The sequence below is a fragment of the Guillardia theta genome (genome assembly GCF_000315625.1).
Source record: "Guillardia theta CCMP2712 unplaced genomic scaffold GUITHscaffold_27, whole genome shotgun sequence".
NCBI classification, from domain to species: Eukaryota; class Cryptophyceae; order Pyrenomonadales; family Geminigeraceae; genus Guillardia; species Guillardia theta.
The window spans coordinates 238,437-256,621 of NW_005434647.1; the positions used below are offsets into that span (position 1 = coordinate 238,437).

General features: G+C 53.6%; 7 protein-coding genes across 7 annotated transcripts; 5 read left to right on the top strand and 2 right to left on the bottom strand.

The window, feature by feature from the left end:
* Positions 1–2,077: 2,077 nt before the first annotated feature.
* On the top strand, positions 2,078–2,583 carry GUITHDRAFT_69921 (hypothetical protein; the record flags this gene model as incomplete). The annotated part of the gene is made up of 2 exons (XM_005834010.1): positions 2,078–2,143; positions 2,242–2,583. 2 exons carry the CDS (start codon positions 2,078–2,080, stop codon positions 2,581–2,583), a joined length of 408 nt encoding a protein of 135 aa, XP_005834067.1.
* A 2,731-nt stretch (positions 2,584–5,314) lies between these two features.
* GUITHDRAFT_152157 (hypothetical protein) lies at positions 5,315–6,563 on the top strand (the record flags this gene model as incomplete). Its single annotated transcript, XM_005834011.1, has 4 exons — positions 5,315–5,335; positions 5,496–5,702; positions 5,849–5,984; positions 6,037–6,563. Coding segments are annotated over exons 3-4 (571 nt in total), but the record flags the coding sequence as incomplete, so codon positions are not given.
* A 3,346-nt stretch (positions 6,564–9,909) lies between these two features.
* GUITHDRAFT_51621 (hypothetical protein) lies at positions 9,910–10,273 on the top strand (the record flags this gene model as incomplete). The annotated part of the gene is made up of 2 exons (XM_005834012.1): positions 9,910–9,968; positions 10,129–10,273. Coding segments are annotated over 2 exons (204 nt in total), but the record flags the coding sequence as incomplete, so codon positions are not given.
* A 131-nt stretch (positions 10,274–10,404) lies between these two features.
* GUITHDRAFT_152158 (hypothetical protein) lies at positions 10,405–11,938 on the bottom strand. Its single transcript, XM_005834013.1, has 3 exons — positions 11,474–11,938; positions 11,146–11,420; positions 10,405–11,088 (listed from the first exon to the last, which is right to left on the bottom strand). Exons 1-3 carry the CDS (start codon positions 11,570–11,572, stop codon positions 10,527–10,529), a joined length of 936 nt encoding a protein of 311 aa, XP_005834070.1. The 5' UTR covers positions 11,573–11,938; the 3' UTR covers positions 10,405–10,526.
* Positions 11,939–13,159: 1,221 nt separating this feature from the next.
* On the top strand, positions 13,160–14,920 carry GUITHDRAFT_107003 (hypothetical protein; the record flags this gene model as incomplete). Its single annotated transcript, XM_005834014.1, has 4 exons — positions 13,160–13,996; positions 14,040–14,158; positions 14,213–14,330; positions 14,375–14,920. 4 exons carry the CDS (start codon positions 13,160–13,162, stop codon positions 14,918–14,920), a joined length of 1,620 nt encoding a protein of 539 aa, XP_005834071.1.
* Positions 14,921–15,433: 513 nt separating this feature from the next.
* On the bottom strand, positions 15,434–16,144 carry GUITHDRAFT_56177 (hypothetical protein; the record flags this gene model as incomplete). Its single annotated transcript, XM_005834015.1, has 3 exons — positions 15,434–15,478; positions 15,543–15,656; positions 15,965–16,144. Coding segments are annotated over 3 exons (339 nt in total), but the record flags the coding sequence as incomplete, so codon positions are not given.
* A 906-nt stretch (positions 16,145–17,050) lies between these two features.
* GUITHDRAFT_107005 (hypothetical protein) lies at positions 17,051–17,425 on the top strand (the record flags this gene model as incomplete). Its single annotated transcript, XM_005834016.1, has 1 exon — positions 17,051–17,425. One exon carries the CDS (start codon positions 17,051–17,053, stop codon positions 17,423–17,425), a length of 375 nt encoding a protein of 124 aa, XP_005834073.1.
* Positions 17,426–18,185: the final 760 nt, after the last annotated feature.

An 18,185-nucleotide genomic window follows, 5' to 3' on the forward strand; every position in this document is an offset into this window, starting at 1 on the left:
CGGACATTCACCTTGAGCTGGAGGACCATTGCTGGGGTCAGTGCGGCCAGTCGCTGGGGTGAGTCCTGGGCGGACCTGACCTTTGCCCCGAGTTCCACCTCCTTCCTCCTCCCTTGTGCGCTCCTTCCTTGCATGCTTCCCCTTCTCTGCATCAAATTTCATCCCGGGGTCCTTCCGGGCCGACCTCCCGCGCCACCCCAGGCCCTCCTTTTTCCCATCCGATGGCTCTCCTTTGCCTTGCTTACTTGCTCTGAGTTGCTCGCACGCAGCCCAACATGCGCCATCGCTGCCAAGGCGGAGAAGCTGAACAAGCCCAAGAACAGCGAATTGGCTGCGAGCACCTTAAAGGAGAAGAGAGCGGCAAGCGTGTAGCCGATGATTGACGCCGGGCTGCTGATAGCCTAACGCGACTCGCCCGGCCGAGTAGCGCATGCGCGTCATGGTAGGTCACCAGTGGTAGTCTAGACGATGATCGGATCAGTGAAGTACTGGCCGCATGTAAGCCATTGAAAGATTCTCCAGCCTGGCAGGCTCGCCGGACTGACTCGCTCTCGGCCGGCCTGCCATTCCGGCCCGCCGGCCCGGGTTGGAGTTCACTGTCCGACAGCAATCCGCCGTCACTGTGACCGCGGAGGGGGGGCGCGCCGCGGCTGAGGAGTCGGGCTGCCACTGCCAGTCCGACGGTCAGGAGTCGGCACCGACGGTGAGTGCCGCCGCGCGGCCCGCCGTGATCGGATTCCGCGGCGCCGTGACAGTGAATCGGACTGGCAGCGCCAAGTGACTCAGTCGGAATGGCCCCGGCCGGTACTAAATTCAAATGATTTGTGACTCAGTCCGCCGATCATCATGCTAAGCCCGGGCCGCACCGTGACTCGGACCGTCACCGGGTGATCGGACCGTGTGACCGTGCCACTGCCAGGAAGTTCAATTCCGACATGATCCTCCGAGGCGGCTCCCCCGGCGGGCCCAACTTGGCCCCCGGGCGGCTCGGTCCTGACTCGCCGCGGAGTCCGAGTCCGGGGCCGGCGAGAGGCTGGCCGCGGCCCACTGCCAGCCTGGAGTGCGGGCCCCCGGGCCGGGCCCGGCGCTTCAGTTCAGAGTCGGAAGGCTTCAACCGGGACTCAGCCGACGGGCACTGGAGTGTGACTAGTCACAAGTTTTTCAGACGGTCACTTGAAAGTTTCAGATGCGCCTCCATGATTTGTAGGCGGAATTGTTGACGAACAAACAAGTCGTGGAGGAGGGCGTGCAATCCGTTGCTCCTTCCGGGCAAGCTTTTCCGTCACTCTCCATGAGCATGCGTAGCAGAAGCGTCAGGATCTTGCTTCTTGCACTACTGCAGTGTGCTTCATGCTTCATTCTGCCGGGCCCGGGAGGTGTCAGCCAGTGCTCAACAAGATCGTTCTTGACATGCCGCAGCATGCACGATAACAACGAGAAGGAGATGTGGTACGAAGAAAGAGTGTCTGAGAATCCCTCCAACGTAGAGAACCTGATCAAGTTTGCTCATTTCCTGCAAGGCATTGGTAAGTACGATCGAGCAGCGAAAATGTACAGCACAGCCCTGCAGTTCGATTCGGAGGAGGCAAGGAGGCAATCGTACGAAATTACAAACAGCAAAAATGCCTCCATCGAGATAAGATCCTGGGAGAAGACAGAGATCGCAAACTTGTTGGAATACAACACACTTTCACAAGAATGGTCAGCAAGGAAGGTCTTGCTAAGGTGGGAAAGTAGCAAACCGTACTCTGTGGGCGGGCAACGGGAATGTAAGAGGCTCAAGCTTTCTCAACTGGATGCCCTTAACTTGGTTGAGAGCGAGCAGCTCTCGAAACAGTTCACGACCGGGCTGACCAGTGGAGGAGGCGAATGCGAGGAGCATGTCAGGGATTACTTCCGGGAGGTGTTGCAGCAGGTCAGGCGAGCATGGATACTTTCAACCATTTCTTAATAGCTGACTCGCTCCCAGCATGTCGCGCAGATGTTCGCGGACGAGTTCAACTTGCAGTTGGGGCAGGAGGGAGCCAAACAGGAAGTGAATTTTCTTCCGGTGAAAGTGCTCAAGCTCAAGGACGGGATGGCCTCAAACGTTGAGGCCTTCTTGGAAGGGGACTACAGGAAGCACAACGACAACTTCGGACATGTAATGCCGTAGCTCTCTTCATCTACTGTCATCTACCTCCCTTCATTTAATCGATACCGCCTTCCTGTTGACAACAGGAGCAATGACTTCCCACGCAGGTGCTGACGACTGACATCATCCCTCCTGCCCTCTCCCACTTCTCCTGGAAGATTTCAAGCGGGCGGCTCATGCTTTGCGATATACAGGGTGTGGACTGCACTTACACTGATGCGCAGATCCATTCCAACCTCACATCAATGAACTTTGGCAGAGGTGATTACGGGGAGGTTGGCATGAAGAAATTCTTTGAGAACCACGAATGCAACGAGATCTGCAAGATGCTAAAGTTGGACCAAGGAGAACGTTTTTCTCATCCAAGCTTTTTCTCTTCGGGGGAGGGCTTACAAGCAGCTTTTGAAAGGATTGTGTTGCGGGGAGTAGATCTGTTTGTGAAGTTCTAGATCGCTGAGAGACTGGAGACTTTCGAAGTTCAGTAATAGACTGTACGGCGGCCCCGGCCACGTGTAGCATCATAGAAGTACTGCAAGTTCCGATGTTTGGATCACCGTGACGGTACGGCGTGGACTCGGGGGGGCGGCCCGGCCCTCCGAGAGGCTCGGAGTGACTGTGACGGTTCATGGTTCAACGAGACGCCGGTACCGTAGTACTGCGGCGGGCAGGAACTTTCCCAACTGAGTTCCGAACTTCTTTCCGAATTGTTCAATTCATGAGTCACCCCGCGGCCGCGCCGGCCGCCGCCGCCGCCGCCGCCGGGCGCGGCGTACTACTCAGGTGACGCCCGGGGACGGTCCGATCCGATCCCCAGGGCCCGGCGTTGAAGGCTACTAGCGGCTACTACTCAGTGTTGCCACGTGACTCTGATTGTCCTCGCACCGACGGTAGTACTGATTTTTAACTTAACTTTGAGTAAAAGGCACCGTGCCTCAGCGAGTGACGGAGCCTCGCGGCGGAACCGTTCAGGAACGGTTGACTCGGGCGGCCCCGGAGGCTCACTGACTGCCGTGGCCGAACCGTTCAGTGACTCGTGACTTGAAGCGGAACCCGGCGTAAGTAGGCTTTTGGCGAGTCAGTTCCGGATAAGCGGCCAACCTGCCTGAGTCACCGACTCGAGAGTCGGCGAGTCGGCCCTAGCCTCCCGAGTCCGACCTCGGAGTCCGGCCCCCGACCGTCGTACGGGAGTCATTCCATGTGATCGGAGTCTACCGTACGGTGCCACGGTGCGCGGCTCAGCCGCTCGTCGGGCCCGTTGAAGGCTTGTGACAAGCACTGACCGTCGCCGGACCAGCCCAGGCTACCGTACGGTACCGCCGGCGGGGTCGGCGGCCGGGGGCCGGTGCCGGGCACACGGTCCGACCGTCCGATCACAGGGTCCCGACTCGCGACTCCCGATCACTTCGGATTTGTGATTGGACCGCCGCGGCCGTCAACTGTTCGGCCGAGCCAACGTTTGCTTGGGCCGCCAATACTGATGAGTAAAGAGTCGATGACTGACTCTGTGAGTCGATCAGCCTGGATGCGGCTCAGCGCCGGGCCGGGGCGGCGGCGGCCGCCCGACTCGAGGCGGCGGCGCCCGGCAGCACTCAGTGCGCAGTCACTCAGGCTCCGGGCCCGGGGCCGGCTACGCCGTTACAGTTTGTGGAGATCTTGCGAGATATTGTAACCGTGAAGCACTTTTTAAAACTTAAAAGAGATGTGGTCCTAGCTTGCTCTTTTTACTCGTAGACATTCTAGAACCAGGTCGTAGAAGATTTTTATAACCCCGAAAAAGGGGTTAAAGGTACCCACCCCCTAGATCTGAGATAGACCCCACCCATGAAATTCGATTAAAGGACCCCTCTGATCACCGGTACCAAGACTGTACCTATGAAATCACGCACCTGCCTATATGCCAGACTTCGGTACCCCCACCTACATCCGTGCAAGGAGAACTTGAGGCCCCCGCCAACACCACCCCCACCCTCAAGACAATTCTGCTCTAATTAAGATCACCCCCGCTTACGTCAGCACACTGCAACCAAGTTGAGCACCCCTACCATTGCACCATTGAAACCTCTGGATACGGGTTCAATTTCATTGAAGCAGACCGGTAGGAAGAGGATTTTGAAGCACCCCACCACGATTTCCAACTCAATAGAATCCGTCGGGGTAGGCGGATTGCAGGCATCAGAGCTACTGAGGGGTCCTCTTGCTCTTTGATTCATGCTTGCAGCAGCCTATGCTCGATTTTACCCTGGTCTCACTCGATGGAAAGGTTACCCTTGGTATGCCAGGTTGCAAAAACTGGGATACACGTGAGGGGTGAGGTGGTCTTAATTATCATCTTCGGAGGCCGCAGCAACTACCTGGCCTCCAAGGGAAGCCCTACCCCCGACACCCCTTTCAAAATGACCTAATGCACCCCACCCTTTCGTTGCGGAACTCTCTACCCCTTTCGATTTCTTCCAGCCCCCCTTTTCATTAAGGCTTCACAGGATCCCTTGTTCTATTGCCACCCTTCATAATAAATCTCAATTCAAACCATAATCAATTCGGCATCACCCCAAACCATACGGCTTTGCCCGAGTACTCAGCATCATGGTGTCAGCACTACCCTTTTCTTTTCTTCCAGTACCCCACCCTGATCACCTCACATAGCCCTCCACTTCAGATTCTCCATCACCCTACCCCTATTTCCCTAATAAGTCTCATGGGTCCGATCATCCCCCATCTCCCCCCCATTTGTGCATTGTCCTACCCTACCTCGTTGTTGCATGACACCACCCTACCTTAATCCTCAACACTACGAATTCCAGCACTGAAGTACCCCCACCCTCCCCTTAGAGAAATTCTCAATCCTGTCCGAGCATATGCATTCAAGCGCCTTCATTTCAATGTTCTTCGACTAGGAAAATGGAGATGACCTGTGTCCTTTGAATTGATCACTACCCTTTGTGACACAGACCCTTTTTTTGTACTACCCCACCCAATGTGACCATCTGGCTCTGGAATTCTACTACCCTACCCTGAGAGATCGTTCAGATGTATAGTACCCCACACCTCAGACACGAATCCGTTCAGGGACCCGCATAAATCACTGCTACTACCCACCTACATCAGCGATTTCCAGCGTAGAGAAAACACCCCACCCTTACGTCTCCACCTACCCCTACACAGTGCGACTGCAGGGTGCAAACTTCCCGCGTCGCACATGCGGTGAGGCCATCTCAAGGGCTACTACATGGCCCCGCGCAATGCTGCCCCCTCCCGCGAATACCTCATCCTCGCTTCTCTTCCTTCGTCTCTTTGCGCTAAGATTCCGTTTTTGAAGTGTTTCCTCTCTGAATTATCTCTGACTGGACTTTTGGTTTGCCAGTTTTCGCTCCCTTTTGTGGACCGCAGCTGCCTCGTAGTAGATCAGTGATCCGCCGCTTCACCTTGTGCTCCTCCAATCAAACTGAAGAGCATTGGAGTCCGATACAGTCTTCCTTTTGAATATTGATCTTGGCCCCCTCGCCTTCGTTCCACGTGGCAAGCCCGTAGCTCGCACTCTTGCGGCCCCCCAACCCGTGCGACAAGAAACGTAAGTGGAGGCGCGCACATTTCATGGTTGTGGTTGTCCATAGTCGTGTGACCAGTCTCGCATCTTTCGCTGACAATGTATCCCTCTCGTCTCCCCGTTTTTGTCGAGATGACCTGTGCTTGCCTGGTGATGACGTGTTCCTACAGGCAGACTTGAAACCTCGAAGGTTGTCCTCCTTTCACCCGCCCTCCTTCGCTGGCCCAGGTTGTTGTTACCGCTGCAATGACACGACCTGGGCCAGCAGAAGAGACACCGTCACGCCTCCGTGAATCCTCAAGAAGGGTGAGGAGTTCCTCTTTGAAAACGCGGCAGTCCTTCTGATGCTGTATTATAGGTTAGCCGGGGTTCGCCGAACAAAAACCTCCCAGTCAAAGCCAAGGCAGAATATGCCAGCAAGAATTTGTTGATGTCAACAGAAGAGGATCGTACAAGCAATGCGTCCACTGCGGACAAGCATGACTCCGACTTCTCTTCTGGTGGCAGCCAGCACAGTGACGGGGAAATGCCTCGAGGCGATTACCGTGGGGATGAGATAGACGCAGCTTCCTCGTTAGCCACCATAATACTCGCAGGAAATGGGAGCAAGAAGCGAGGCAGCTCTTCCATCATGTTTTCACCTAAGGATAGTCAGCACGACTCAGACGCTGATCCAGTCTCGGTCAAGAAACAGCGCCGCAGGGAGAAGAACCGTGCTTCAGCTCAGCAATCCAGGCAGCGCAAGAAACATCATCTTGAGACCCTGGAGTGTCGAGTCGATGTTCTTGAACAGGAGAAGGCTGCTCTTGCTTTGAGGCTTGAAAGCCTGTTGGCAGAGAATAAGAAACTTCGCGGTCAGTTGGCTTTAGCAACTGACAGCGACCCCGATGTTTGCGACATCGACGAATCAATTGGAGCTGGACTGCTTGCCCAACTTGCGCAGACTGCTCATGCAATGATCCGTGATGAAAAGTAATCGACGAACCAGAAGTGATTTTTCTGTTCGTAGTTCATGGTTCAGTCGCACGTGATCTTACTGAAGGACTCAGGAGGTTTGATCTGAAATTCGATGAGCTTTTTCATCAATCAGGGTCAAGTCCTCAAGAAGATTCTTTTGAAACATTTATCTGTAGCTCTCAGGAAAGAAATATACGTTGTGTACATAGCAATCTTTAAAAACAAAGAAAAAATTAAATAAAGAAAAAAAGTTCAATTTTTTAGAGGGACAGTGACCGATTTCACATCTTCCTGTATGCTCGGAACGTGGGCTGGGCGAGTCATTGGTTTCATGTTTATTATTCTTCAACGATGAAAATACTCCCGTTGAACACTTGTAATGCCACAGAATGTGTTCGACGGAAAGCTTCCTCTATCGTTTTCTGCTTCATCAAAGCCTCGCTGTGAGTTGTTGGATTTCTATTTCATCTACACATCTTGACTCAATGTCTTTCCCAAGGCCAGTGCCCAGTTCGATCCCATATATGAAAGACAACTATCGCACTTGTTGCGACTGAGATGGCAAACATCAAGACAGATGCCTTTGCTAGAATTCTAACATTCCTGCTCGGGCTGTCGATGTAGCAACACCCCAGGAGCCATATCATTGGCATGGAGAAACCCAAAGCAAACACAATGAGCGGGCAGCACATGCTCTCTTGAGGTTGGGCGTGGTTCGGAAAGAGATGTCGATGGCTGTGGACATGGACAATCACATTCCCTTCCTGGTTGCTTCTGTTTTGAATCCTGTGAGCCAGCAAACAATAAGATCTTCGTCGAAACAATATGATATCATGATGGCAGAATTCAAAATAATGGAGACGTAACATCAGGAAACAACACTTACATGCTTTCACGCAAGTCTTCCGGCGCAGCAAAGGTGTGATGGATGGTTGTTGCCTGCTTTGTCGTGTACTGGACATTGACGGCAGGAGTGGGCTGAACTGTTCCAGCATCAGGGTTGAATGGAGGTGGGCGTCCATGTGCTGCTCCAGGAAGGTCAGGGCAGTTGGACAAGCCTCAACTTCTTGCAACAATGGGGTCTTCATTTGTTCCTGAGCGAAGCAGCAGTCAGGTCGGTTTTGGGATATCACATTCAGGGCAAATCCTGTAAGATATCGATAAATGCCATTATGGAATCTTCTCATACGGAGAATAATGCATCTGCTTCTAACCCCATTCTTTTCTACCGAGCAGCAAACATGTTTCACTCGTATCAACGTGTTTTCTATGAGCCACAAACAGGCAGGCGCACATGTGCGCCTGGATAGATCGCAAAAGCTTCGCACTGAAGCATGCCCACAACTACTCTTCGTCTCTGCCCTCTTTCCCCATCTTTCCAGTCATCGTCATTGCACGCATGACCGGGGCGCATTTGACCAGGTTCCCTCTTGATAATGAGTACCCCTACCCGTCATTTATTCTTTATTTTCAGCATTAAAGGACCCGTACGATTCCAACCCCACCCTGGTATTTTTTTTAAAACCTTTTGAGTTAAAACAACAAGACCAGGCCCGCACCGGCGCACGAAGATGAATAATTCACGAGGCGGGCCTGGTACCAATCATCGTTCAGTTTCAAACATGGCGAGAGGGTGGAGGGCAACGAGAGAGGCGATGGTGATGGGGAGGATGCGGCAGAGCAGCCGAATGGTACTGGAAGGCATGGAGAAGACAATGTAGATGAACATTACCTGTTGTTGATGAGCATGTTGGGCAAGAAAGACTTTCTCCGGCAGGGAGGAGGGAGACTTGGGTCTTCCTACTCAAGGAAGGTTGAGATCAGTGCTAGCACGCAAGGAAGCAGTGTGAAAGGACGGCCAACAAACAGGACATTAAAACTTACACATTCGAAGACAAGAGAAGACTGCGACGACTATGACGAGGAGGAGGAGGAGGAGGAGGAAGCCGGTTCAATCAACGGAGATGATACTCTGTATGATCAGGACGACATATACCCGAGAGTGTCCTACGCCTCTATGTATCTCAAGAAGGGTGATAGGAAAGTAATGCAGAGGGGACGGCAGAAACAGCAAGAGAGACAGGACTCATTGGAGTCGTGCAGGACTGTGGATGCAAGCTATGCATCCTGCCCAGAGGGGAAAAGGATGTCGGACTTACAGAGGCCAGTCCTGCTCGCCAAGGGGAAGAACCTTGGAAGTCCAGTGAGACCAGTGATGTCAGTGGAGCAGATCCGCTCCCCCTCCTCCCGTGGTGTGATCGAGGAGAAGCAGAGAGCCCTAGAGAACACGCGAGACCTGGGCGACCACAGCAAAATTGAAGCCTCTGCCATCGACTTCTCTCCCCTCCTCCAGGTGTGGAGGGAGCAGGAGGAGGAGACGATGGAGGGGATGACTCTGTCGTCAGGCGATCCAAGGGCAGCTCGCGTCATCCACACAAGAGAACATCGTGCTCAAGGAGCAGGTGGAGACGCTCAGGACCCAGCTGGAGCAGCTGGAGCAGAACTACGAGATGAAGTGACGCTGCTGCGGGGGGCTGTTTGCCATGCTCACGTAGTCTGTGTGGCAGGTTGGCGGCGGCGGAAGCGCGGATAGAGAATGAGAAGGGGAAGGAGATGGAGAAAGTGATTCAGAGGATGAGGATTCGTGACAGACAGAGCGATGCGATCAACAAGCACAAGGGAGTCGAGAAGCTCAAGAAGGAGGTCGAGTACCTGACGGTGTGGCCTGTGCAGCCATGCCGTATCGTGTCTGACATGTGTGCCAGGGCGAGCTGAGGAAACAGAAGCAAGAAGCGTACGCGAGAGAATCTGTCCTGAACATGAACATCGACAAGTTGAGGAGGGCGGTTGATAGACTTCAGGTCTGACAGGATCGTTGGGACGCTTGCATACTGACGGTGCGCAGGAGGAGAACGAAGAGCTCAAGTCGAAAATGGCGACAGGGGATGAGCCGATTCTGCTGGACGGCAGGATGCGGCGCAGGGAGCAGGAGCACGATGTTCGACAACATGCCCACTCCTTGTCCTCCTCGACCCAAAATCCGCAGGCAACAGCGGGGAAGGTGAGGAAATCGACGCCGCCCAACATGTCTATCTCCTCATCAGAGCAGAGGGGCACAGAGAGCATGCTGGAAGCGCAAGCGAAACTCAACGAGCTGGTGATGGAGGGCGAGGAGGAGAGAGGACAGGAGGCGTCCAATCGGGACGTGAACTCCATCACCTACCGCAATGGCAGTGTGAAAGATTTTCTGCCCGATGGGAGGAGGATCACCAAGTTTCCCAACGGAGACATCAAGGAAGATTGTCCTGACGGGAGCTCAACTTACTTTTACCGGTGAGATGACTTGATTACCCCGCCCATTCTCAACTCTATTCCCTCCCTCCCTCCATCTCTCCCTACCTCGCTCCCTACCTCCCTACCTCCTTGCAGTTACCTGTACTTCTTTGACCAATCAGGTTCTCCTCTCACTGACCCCTCCCTCCTCTCACTGCAGGGACGCAAACACAACTCACATCACCTACAAGGACGGTACCCAGCTCATTCACTTCCCCAACAACCAGATGGAGCGACACTTTCCCGACGGCTCGCGCGAAGTTGTCTTCCCAGACAAGACAAGATGCCGTTTTGCTCCCGATGGGACCAAGACAGTGACGTATGGCAAGGGAGAGTAGACCACATTGGGTGACTGATGTTCTCTCTCATATTCATAACATCATAGCGGATATTGGGTAGCAACGTGAAAGGCTGGTCAGGCTTCCGCGCATTTGATAGAGTTTTTCTTGTTTAATCTAATATAACCAAAAGGAAGCAAATCTCTCAAGCAACTGTACAAACGATGGATAATGTCGGGCATCAGCAGTTCTGGTCTTCCACCAACAACACAAATTGGCATCAATTGCCGTTGGCGTTCTCCTCCTCCTCCTCCTCCCGCCTCTCAGCCTCCTGCTCCTGCTCCTGAGCAATCGCATCCTCCTCAGACGGGATGCTCGACACGAAGCACCATCGGTTGCACTCTTCCAGCATCGTCCTGTCCCTCGTGCCCAGCTGCCCCTTCATGATGTCGTTGAACGTCTTGCAGAACATCTCGTACTCAGTCCCAAAGTCATTCCTGTACTTTACCACGTTGGACGCCAAGTGCTGGTGGGTGCTGCAGTGCAGGATAGCAAGAGGGGCGTTGGTAGGAACCGCCTGACCCTCCATCTCCATCTTGAACTGGGGGTCCAGGTACTGGATCTCCCACACGGACGACCATCCTCCGTTGAGGCTCATGGCCACCTCCTGGTTCCGCGTGTACCTTGAGTAGGACGTGGGAGTCTTGGGGTAGGACGTTAGGAAGGCGTTCTCCCCCCCGGTGATGAGCGGGTTGCACTTGATCTGGATCTTCTGCCCGAAATGCACTATGTCGTCCTGGAAGTCGAACATCGCGTCCTTCTTGTCTCCCCTCCCCTCCCACCTGCACATCTTCCATCACTTCCTCTCCTCCTGCCCGCACGCACCAGCTCCCCCTCACCTCTTGATCTCGAACGTGTTCCTTGCACATGGCTCAGTGTACCACGTGGAGGTCGTGGCGAAAGATTCGTCGGAGAGATTCTCCTGGGGGTCGCATGCCAGGCACCCGTCGGTCGCCTGGTTGAAGAGCATGATGACGTCACCGAAGTGAACGTAGCCATCATTCGCCTTGGGCTTTAGCTCAACTGGCTGCAGCGCATGCGCGAACCGCTGCTCTGCCTGTGTGCTTTTCAGCTCCCCCCTGTCCTTCTTCAACAGGAAATTCTTCAATCTGGCCTGCAAGAGGTCTATGAGTCCTTGAAACAATGTTATCCTCCCTCTCTCCATACCGCTTCAAGCTCCATGTCTTCGCTCCAGTTCCCGATCTTCACCCTGGCATTGTACCCCTTGTACCCCTCCATCTGCTGCCTTGTGTATAGGAATTCCATCTTGGTGTTGCTGGAAAAACAACCGTTAAGCAAATCTTGTGGTCACAAGAATGTAGATATTTTCTAATTGTCGTGTTTGGGAAGGGCGCTGGTTGTTAGCTACTCTTTCATTTTCCCCGTTGAGAAATCTCATGCCTATGGGAACAAGCAAGCCAAGTAAAAGAGTCACATCTGCTCCACTCATTGACACAATTGCCTATCTTCTTCGATTATCGCAGATGGCTATGCGCAAGTCTATCTGCAACCACCAACCTTTCATGCACCAGATTACTCCGGTCTAACTTTCGAAAGCATCCACAGGCTAATCTAATTATTCTCCCTCGATTGTTCTAAGAGCATCTCAACTTCGGCACACCAGCTCTCTTGCTTCAGGGTCAATGTTCACTTGTCACTGCACCGCCCTGCATGACTTCATTCATCTTCTTGTACTTCTCCTTCGCGCATTTGCTCGCCCTCTGCACCATTCTCGCTTCAGTTGAATCAAACGCTGACCACCCCCCACCCCCTTGGATCTCAAACGATCTGGACGGCACCCCCCTCGATTCCACAAAACTAGCCTTGGAAGTACCGGTTCATCCGCTGGACAAGCCTTTTAGAAGTTCATGGCTCTAATAAGGGATCATGTAACGTATTACCAACGTACTTCTGTAACGGCAATGCCGGTTGGTTTGTAACGTTTAGTCCAACGGTTGTAGTTTCGAAGTGCATCGTAGGTTATGTGGCTGATAGCTTCCAGAAGGGGTGATTTGACGATTGATTCCAGGGGTACTTGAGGATGGGGTACTGTTTTTTTTTCTTGGTGGCATTTCGAAAGATCCAAATTGTGGTAGGGGTAGTGAAATTACACGGGTAGTATCATATAATTTGAGTATTTTTCGGGGTATTGTCATATACATGCCCATTTTGAGTAGTGATTGAGATATCATATTCGATAGGTTGTACCATCATGACTCTCCATTTGACCAATACGGGGGTAGGGTACTTTTTATGAGGGTGGGGGTGATAAAGTTTGTGCCAGCGGCTTTCCGCCAGGTGGCGCCAGTCGCGTCAGGGGGCGCGGGTCCAGAAGGGTAAAGTTTTTGTCGACAAGGGTATTATGAAATCTTTGGGTGGTGAATTACTGACTAAACTTTGTAGTTAAAATTTGAAATTATATATATAAATTATTTACTTAACTATTATTTTGTATAATAGCGGTTACAGCTGATGGCAGGCTCCATGAATTCGTCTAGAAAGCATACCCCCCCAGGCAGCCCCCACCCCTTCTTCCAAATCGTGTGCCCTCCCGTTCGAGAGGGCTCTTCCTCCTTCTCCGCTCCCTCTGCTCCTCCTCAGACAACCTCATCCTCGTCCCACAAGCTCATCTCTGCCGTCTCCAGCCCCCTGTCACAAGTGGATCGTTGAAAGGCGCCTGATACCGCCTCCATGCACTCGCGAGCTCGTGCTGGCCTCCTGAGGACATTTGGCTGAGTGAGGATTCCTTGTCTCTTCCGCGCCAACAGTCTACTGCTTGAGGCACTAGGTAGAGCTATAGCCGTAGCACGAGAAGTTGTGTTTCCTTTCTGCTGCTTGCCTCTCGGCATTGGGATGGAGGGAACTACAGGGGATTGCACATCCATCCATATCAAGAGGAGTAGCGTGGCTCGCAGCTCGCAGCTGAGACCTCGAGCACAAACCAACAGTCAGAGAGACAATTCGGCATCAGGGGACTGCGAACGCCCTCTCGAGCGACTGAAGGGAGGTAGGTTGACGTGCAGCAAGAGGGTCTTTTGGCTGGCTCAGCTCAATGGTGAACTGCTGGTCCAAACTTTCTTGACCCTCAGTCCACGAGAGGCATCCCGCGCCTCGCAGGTGTGTCGATCATGGCAGCAGACTGTCAGAATGAGTTGTCGGCTGACGTCGCGTTTGGAACTCGGGCAATACGATTGCCCCTGGAGGAGGAAGAACCTGGGTAGTCTTTTCAAGAGGTATTGCTCACTTGAAGAGCTTCACTTCTGCACCGAATTTCTCTTGCCCCTCGAAGCTGTGCAGGCGATCTCGAAGGCTTTTTCTCAGAGCCTTAGATCCTTCACTGGATTCCTCATCTCGAATTGTGTGGAGGGAAAGCAAGTGGCGATAAGTGAGCTTGCTAAGATCTCAACGCTCGAGTCTCTCACCCTGGAGGGTACACTGATATCGGGGCACAGTCTCGTCGAACTGGCAGACAATTGCCCAAACCTGAGGAGCGTCTGCTGCCACGAGATACTAGCAACACACTCTCAACTCGCCTACTTATGGGATCGTTGCCCAAACTTGTCGTCTCTGAGTGGAGTGAATTTGTCTGTTCACAACGAACTCGACGGAGTAGCCAGGGAGCCTGCTAGTCTGATTCTTTCCCAGCTTTCCAGTTTGAATTCGTTGGGACTTAATCTTTTCACAGAATATGTACGTGTCACAGACTGCATCGCTAGCATTGATCGTTTCGCAGGATCCACAGATTCTGGACTGCATCTCCAAACTGTCCTTTTCCAACTTGACGTCATTGAGGCTGCGCGCCTGCACCTTTCCTACTGAAGGAGTCTTGAATCTCTTCACACACTGCACCAGGTCAGCTTCTCTCCATCTTGTGCAGGGCCGGCTCCTGCTCACCATCCATCACAGATTGGAATCTCTAAGTCTTGTCGCATCCGAAATTCCTGGTTGTGCAGATGAAGTGTTTCGGAATTTAAGCTCGAGTCATTTGCCTTGTTTAAAGAGCTTGGATCTAGACGAGGACCAAGTACATTTTTTTTCTGAGTTGTTTTTCCCCCTGATTTCAAACAGATATCAGATCGTGGCTTGGCAGCCCTTGCTCGTCACCCAGTAGCCATGCATTTGACCGCCCTGGAATGTCTCGACTTGAAAAACGCTTCAAGAAGCACGTTCTTTGCGTTGATGGGTTCACTTTCCAGCTTGAGCAGGCTGAGGGTCGGAGTAGCAAGGAACACTCCGTGGTTGCAAGGACCCAGCAAGGATTGCCTGATGCTGCCCAATGGCAGCTGTGGCGAATTCCTGGACGTCTCTAAACGGACTGCGTTTGACTCAGTTGACAACCTGGCTGTTTGCTGGTGCGACGACTTTGGGCTGACTGAGGTCGAAGAGATTCAACCTCGATGTAAGTACGTGCGTATAGGACAACTCGGCGAGTGGCCCAACCTGTCGCACTTGGAGTTGTGTGACTGGCCAGCCCTGTCGTCCATGGACGCGGCTATCTTTGCCTCAAGATCTCGGAAGATCAAGCGTTTCACGCTGTCGCTGCCACACGAGCTATCAAGTAACAGAGCTGTTTTTTTTGTGGCTGCATCACTGACCAACCGGTTTGACAGGTGACACAATCCGAGTCATTGCCAAAAACTGCAGGGATCTGGAGATGTTCCGGCTGTTCATGTTTTCGGACTCAATGTCCCTCACTGGAGTTAACGGCAAACGTTGGCAGCAGAGCATCAAGAAGATTTTTTCGAGGTGGCTCCCTTTCTGCCAGTGCTCTATCCATGTTCATTGATGCCACCGACTCCATTGTACATGTACAATTTATTCTTTCCTGCCCCTTGAAGGAGGGGTTGCCTTCTTGTGACAATGTCTTTAATTAAAGAAAGTTGAGGTCTTGCGCTAGGATAGTCACTCTGTGCGATCCTGATCTTCAGACTTGTTTGCTCCCTCCTCTCCGACAACGCTTCGTATCCACCGGCTGTAAGCGCGCAAGTTCTTATCCTCGGGGACGAAGGTCTGGGCTTGCCCGCAGCAGAACATGAGGTACGATTGCTGCCGAGAAGTGTCATCTCATACGCTGAGGGAAGGAAAAGGAAGAGGAGCAGTGGTGAAGGAGGAAGACTTTACATAGGTGAACTGTCCGACCCCAGCAGGCTTGTAGTCTTTCTCCAGACCAATCTGCCATAGTAGGTTGTCCAGTCAGACGCTGCCGTCGTTGGCCAGTGAGGGACGGCAAACTCACCACGAACTCTGACATGGAGAGAAAACGGTTGGTCACGTCTCGGAGCCCCTTGATTCTCGAGTCGAAAAGGCCCAGGGGCTTGATCATCTCAAAGACCTGCTCGTCGTCCGATACCTACGGTGGGAAAGCATGAGAGAAAGAGCGAGGGGAGGAGGGAGGATTGAGGAGGGAGGAGGGAGGAGGGAGGGAGGGAAGAGATCGGCAAGAACAAGGTGATGAGATGAAGTCGAGGAAAGAAACTTCAGGTATAGAGGGGGAGAGAGAGACAGACGAGGAGCTCGCAGGGCAAGAAGAGATAGAACAGCAGGGATCTTGGGGACGAAAGGACAAAGAAGACGGGATATGGATTGCTACGAGCAAAGGAAGAGCGGATCAAGAGAGGAATCAGGAAGGACGAGGAAAACTTCACTGCTCTCCATCACCTTGAAGGCCGAGGGAGTGGGGAAGAGATCAAAGAACCCGTTGATGCACTTGTCTTTGACCTGTGCGGAGGATACCCTGCTCATCAGGATGCACGCCACAAGCAACCTCCATGTGTCGTGGCAGTATCTCTCCTGGAGCATCTCGGACCCGGAGGCTGCGGGAACGACTGAGATCCTGCTGGCAACAAACAGCTCCCAGTCCGCCACGCTCGCCCTGCCCACAAGCCTTCCCCACTTGTCCTCGGCGAACTCCTTCCAGTCCGCCACACCCGGGTGGTTCCGGGCAAGCACCTCCTTCTGCAGGCCCCTCAGCGTGACGAGGAAGTCTGACATAGAAGGAGGAGGTTCGAGGCTGTCAAAGTCCGGCATCTCGACCTCCGTCTGCCCCTGCGGTCGCGCCTTTCCGGGATGCTCCTCCCTCTCGTCCCAGGTTGATGGCAGCTCCATGAGCTTCACCGGCGTCACCTGCGCTGTTCGTCTCGATGATCGTCTTAGTGTTACTTCCCCGTCCCTGCAACACAGCGTCAGTTCCCCATGACAGACGAAGACTCAGCTCACTCTGCGTCCTCGTTCCTCCTCCTCTTCTTGGCAGTGCTCTGCGCAGACAAGGCCTCGTCCTTGGCTTCGTCCTTGGTGCGATCAAGCTGGGAGGCAAGGGAGGGGATCCCAAGAGAGGAGAGAAGAGCGTTGTTTCTTTGAATGTTCTCCTCCCTCAGCCGCTCATATGCAGACGCGTCGTCAACCATTCCCGCCATGCCGCCAAGCAGGGGCCTTGGTTGATCTACCCCTGCAACTCCCACCAAAAGTACCGGTACTGAGTGATAGGACTCAGTAAAGAAGCTTGCAAGTACCAGGGAGAGCGGGAGGAGAAGGCGGATAGGGTGGAGAGGAGAGAGGAGGGTAGGACAGAGAGGAGTGATAAGCGAGGAGTCAGGGATGTACGTCAGGAGGGCTGGGGACTATCCGTACGATGCATCACGCATGGTCGCCTGATGCTTACAGAGGAAGCGAGGGAACGAGGGGTAGATTCATAGCGTTTCAGAGGCGCATCGGCCGCTGATGCTCTTCCTGCATGGTTGAAGTAAGATGGCTCGGCGTCAGGAGCATGATATCAAGGTGTCGGTGGAGGAGAGAGTGTCCTCGGCCTCCCGCTGCTCGTGCCACAAGGCCAAGGAACGGATCATAGCTTCCCTCGAGCAGGCCTGCGGCCATGACCTCCCAGCGACCTTACCCGACGACCTGAGGGATGTTGACGAGGACGATCTCGAGCCCCTGCCGCCCTCGTGCTGCTGTGAAGGGTTCAATGCTCCCGATCTCCATGAGGTCGTCGAGGCCGTGAAGCGAATGAAGACCAAGGATGTCTCTACGATGCTTGACCACCTCCTCTGCCTCAAGTGCGAGCATGAGCTCAAGTTTCATCGTCCCCTGCTGGAGGTCAGACTCCTGCTCGTCTTTGATTGAATGTCAACTGTCCCACAGGTGGAGCGTTCGCTGTGGGATACGGTGAGGAGGGGCCGTTCGCAGTGGGCATGCGATGTGAGCAGAAGACTTTGGGTGCCAGTTCCATCTTTGTTCAGTGTCAAGGACGAAGAAGGAGGAATGCTGAGTAGACCTGCGAGAATCTTGAAAGATCATAAGGCGACGGAAGCGCTCGAACTGCTATACTGGAGGAGATTCGACTTGCCTTCACCTCGCGGCCTCAATGTGCCAGGGGAAGGAGCAGCTGACGCTGACTTCTTCCTCATGGTGATGAGCGAGGAGTTGACGAGCGACTGCGTGGCATGTCTGCTGCTCTTGACCGGCCTTGACGCGGTTCTTGTGATCGACGGGCAAGGGACCTTGAAGCTTTTTTCGCCCCTTGCGCAAGGTCAGCCATCTTTTCTTGAGCTCTCCTCAATATGCCTGACCACCTAGCTCCTCTTCCCCATCAGACGATCCATCCAGCTGTGCGAGATGGTTGGAGTGGAGCCCAGCAGTGACATGGCACCCTCCTGCTGGAAGGCTCTTGTGCGCTGACTGGGACGAGGATCGGTACTCGTGCTGCTCCTTTTTCTTCTCCTCCTTCCTGTTACCTTGCTCCCCTTCGCTCTCCTGTGCCGCCCGGCGCTGCTAAATGGCCTTTCTCACCGTGATAGAGCAGGCTTCTGACGGCTGCAGGAGAGGATGGGATGGTTTACGTTGCCCGGCTTCCCCAACTCTCGCCCAACAGCTGCCCCTCCCC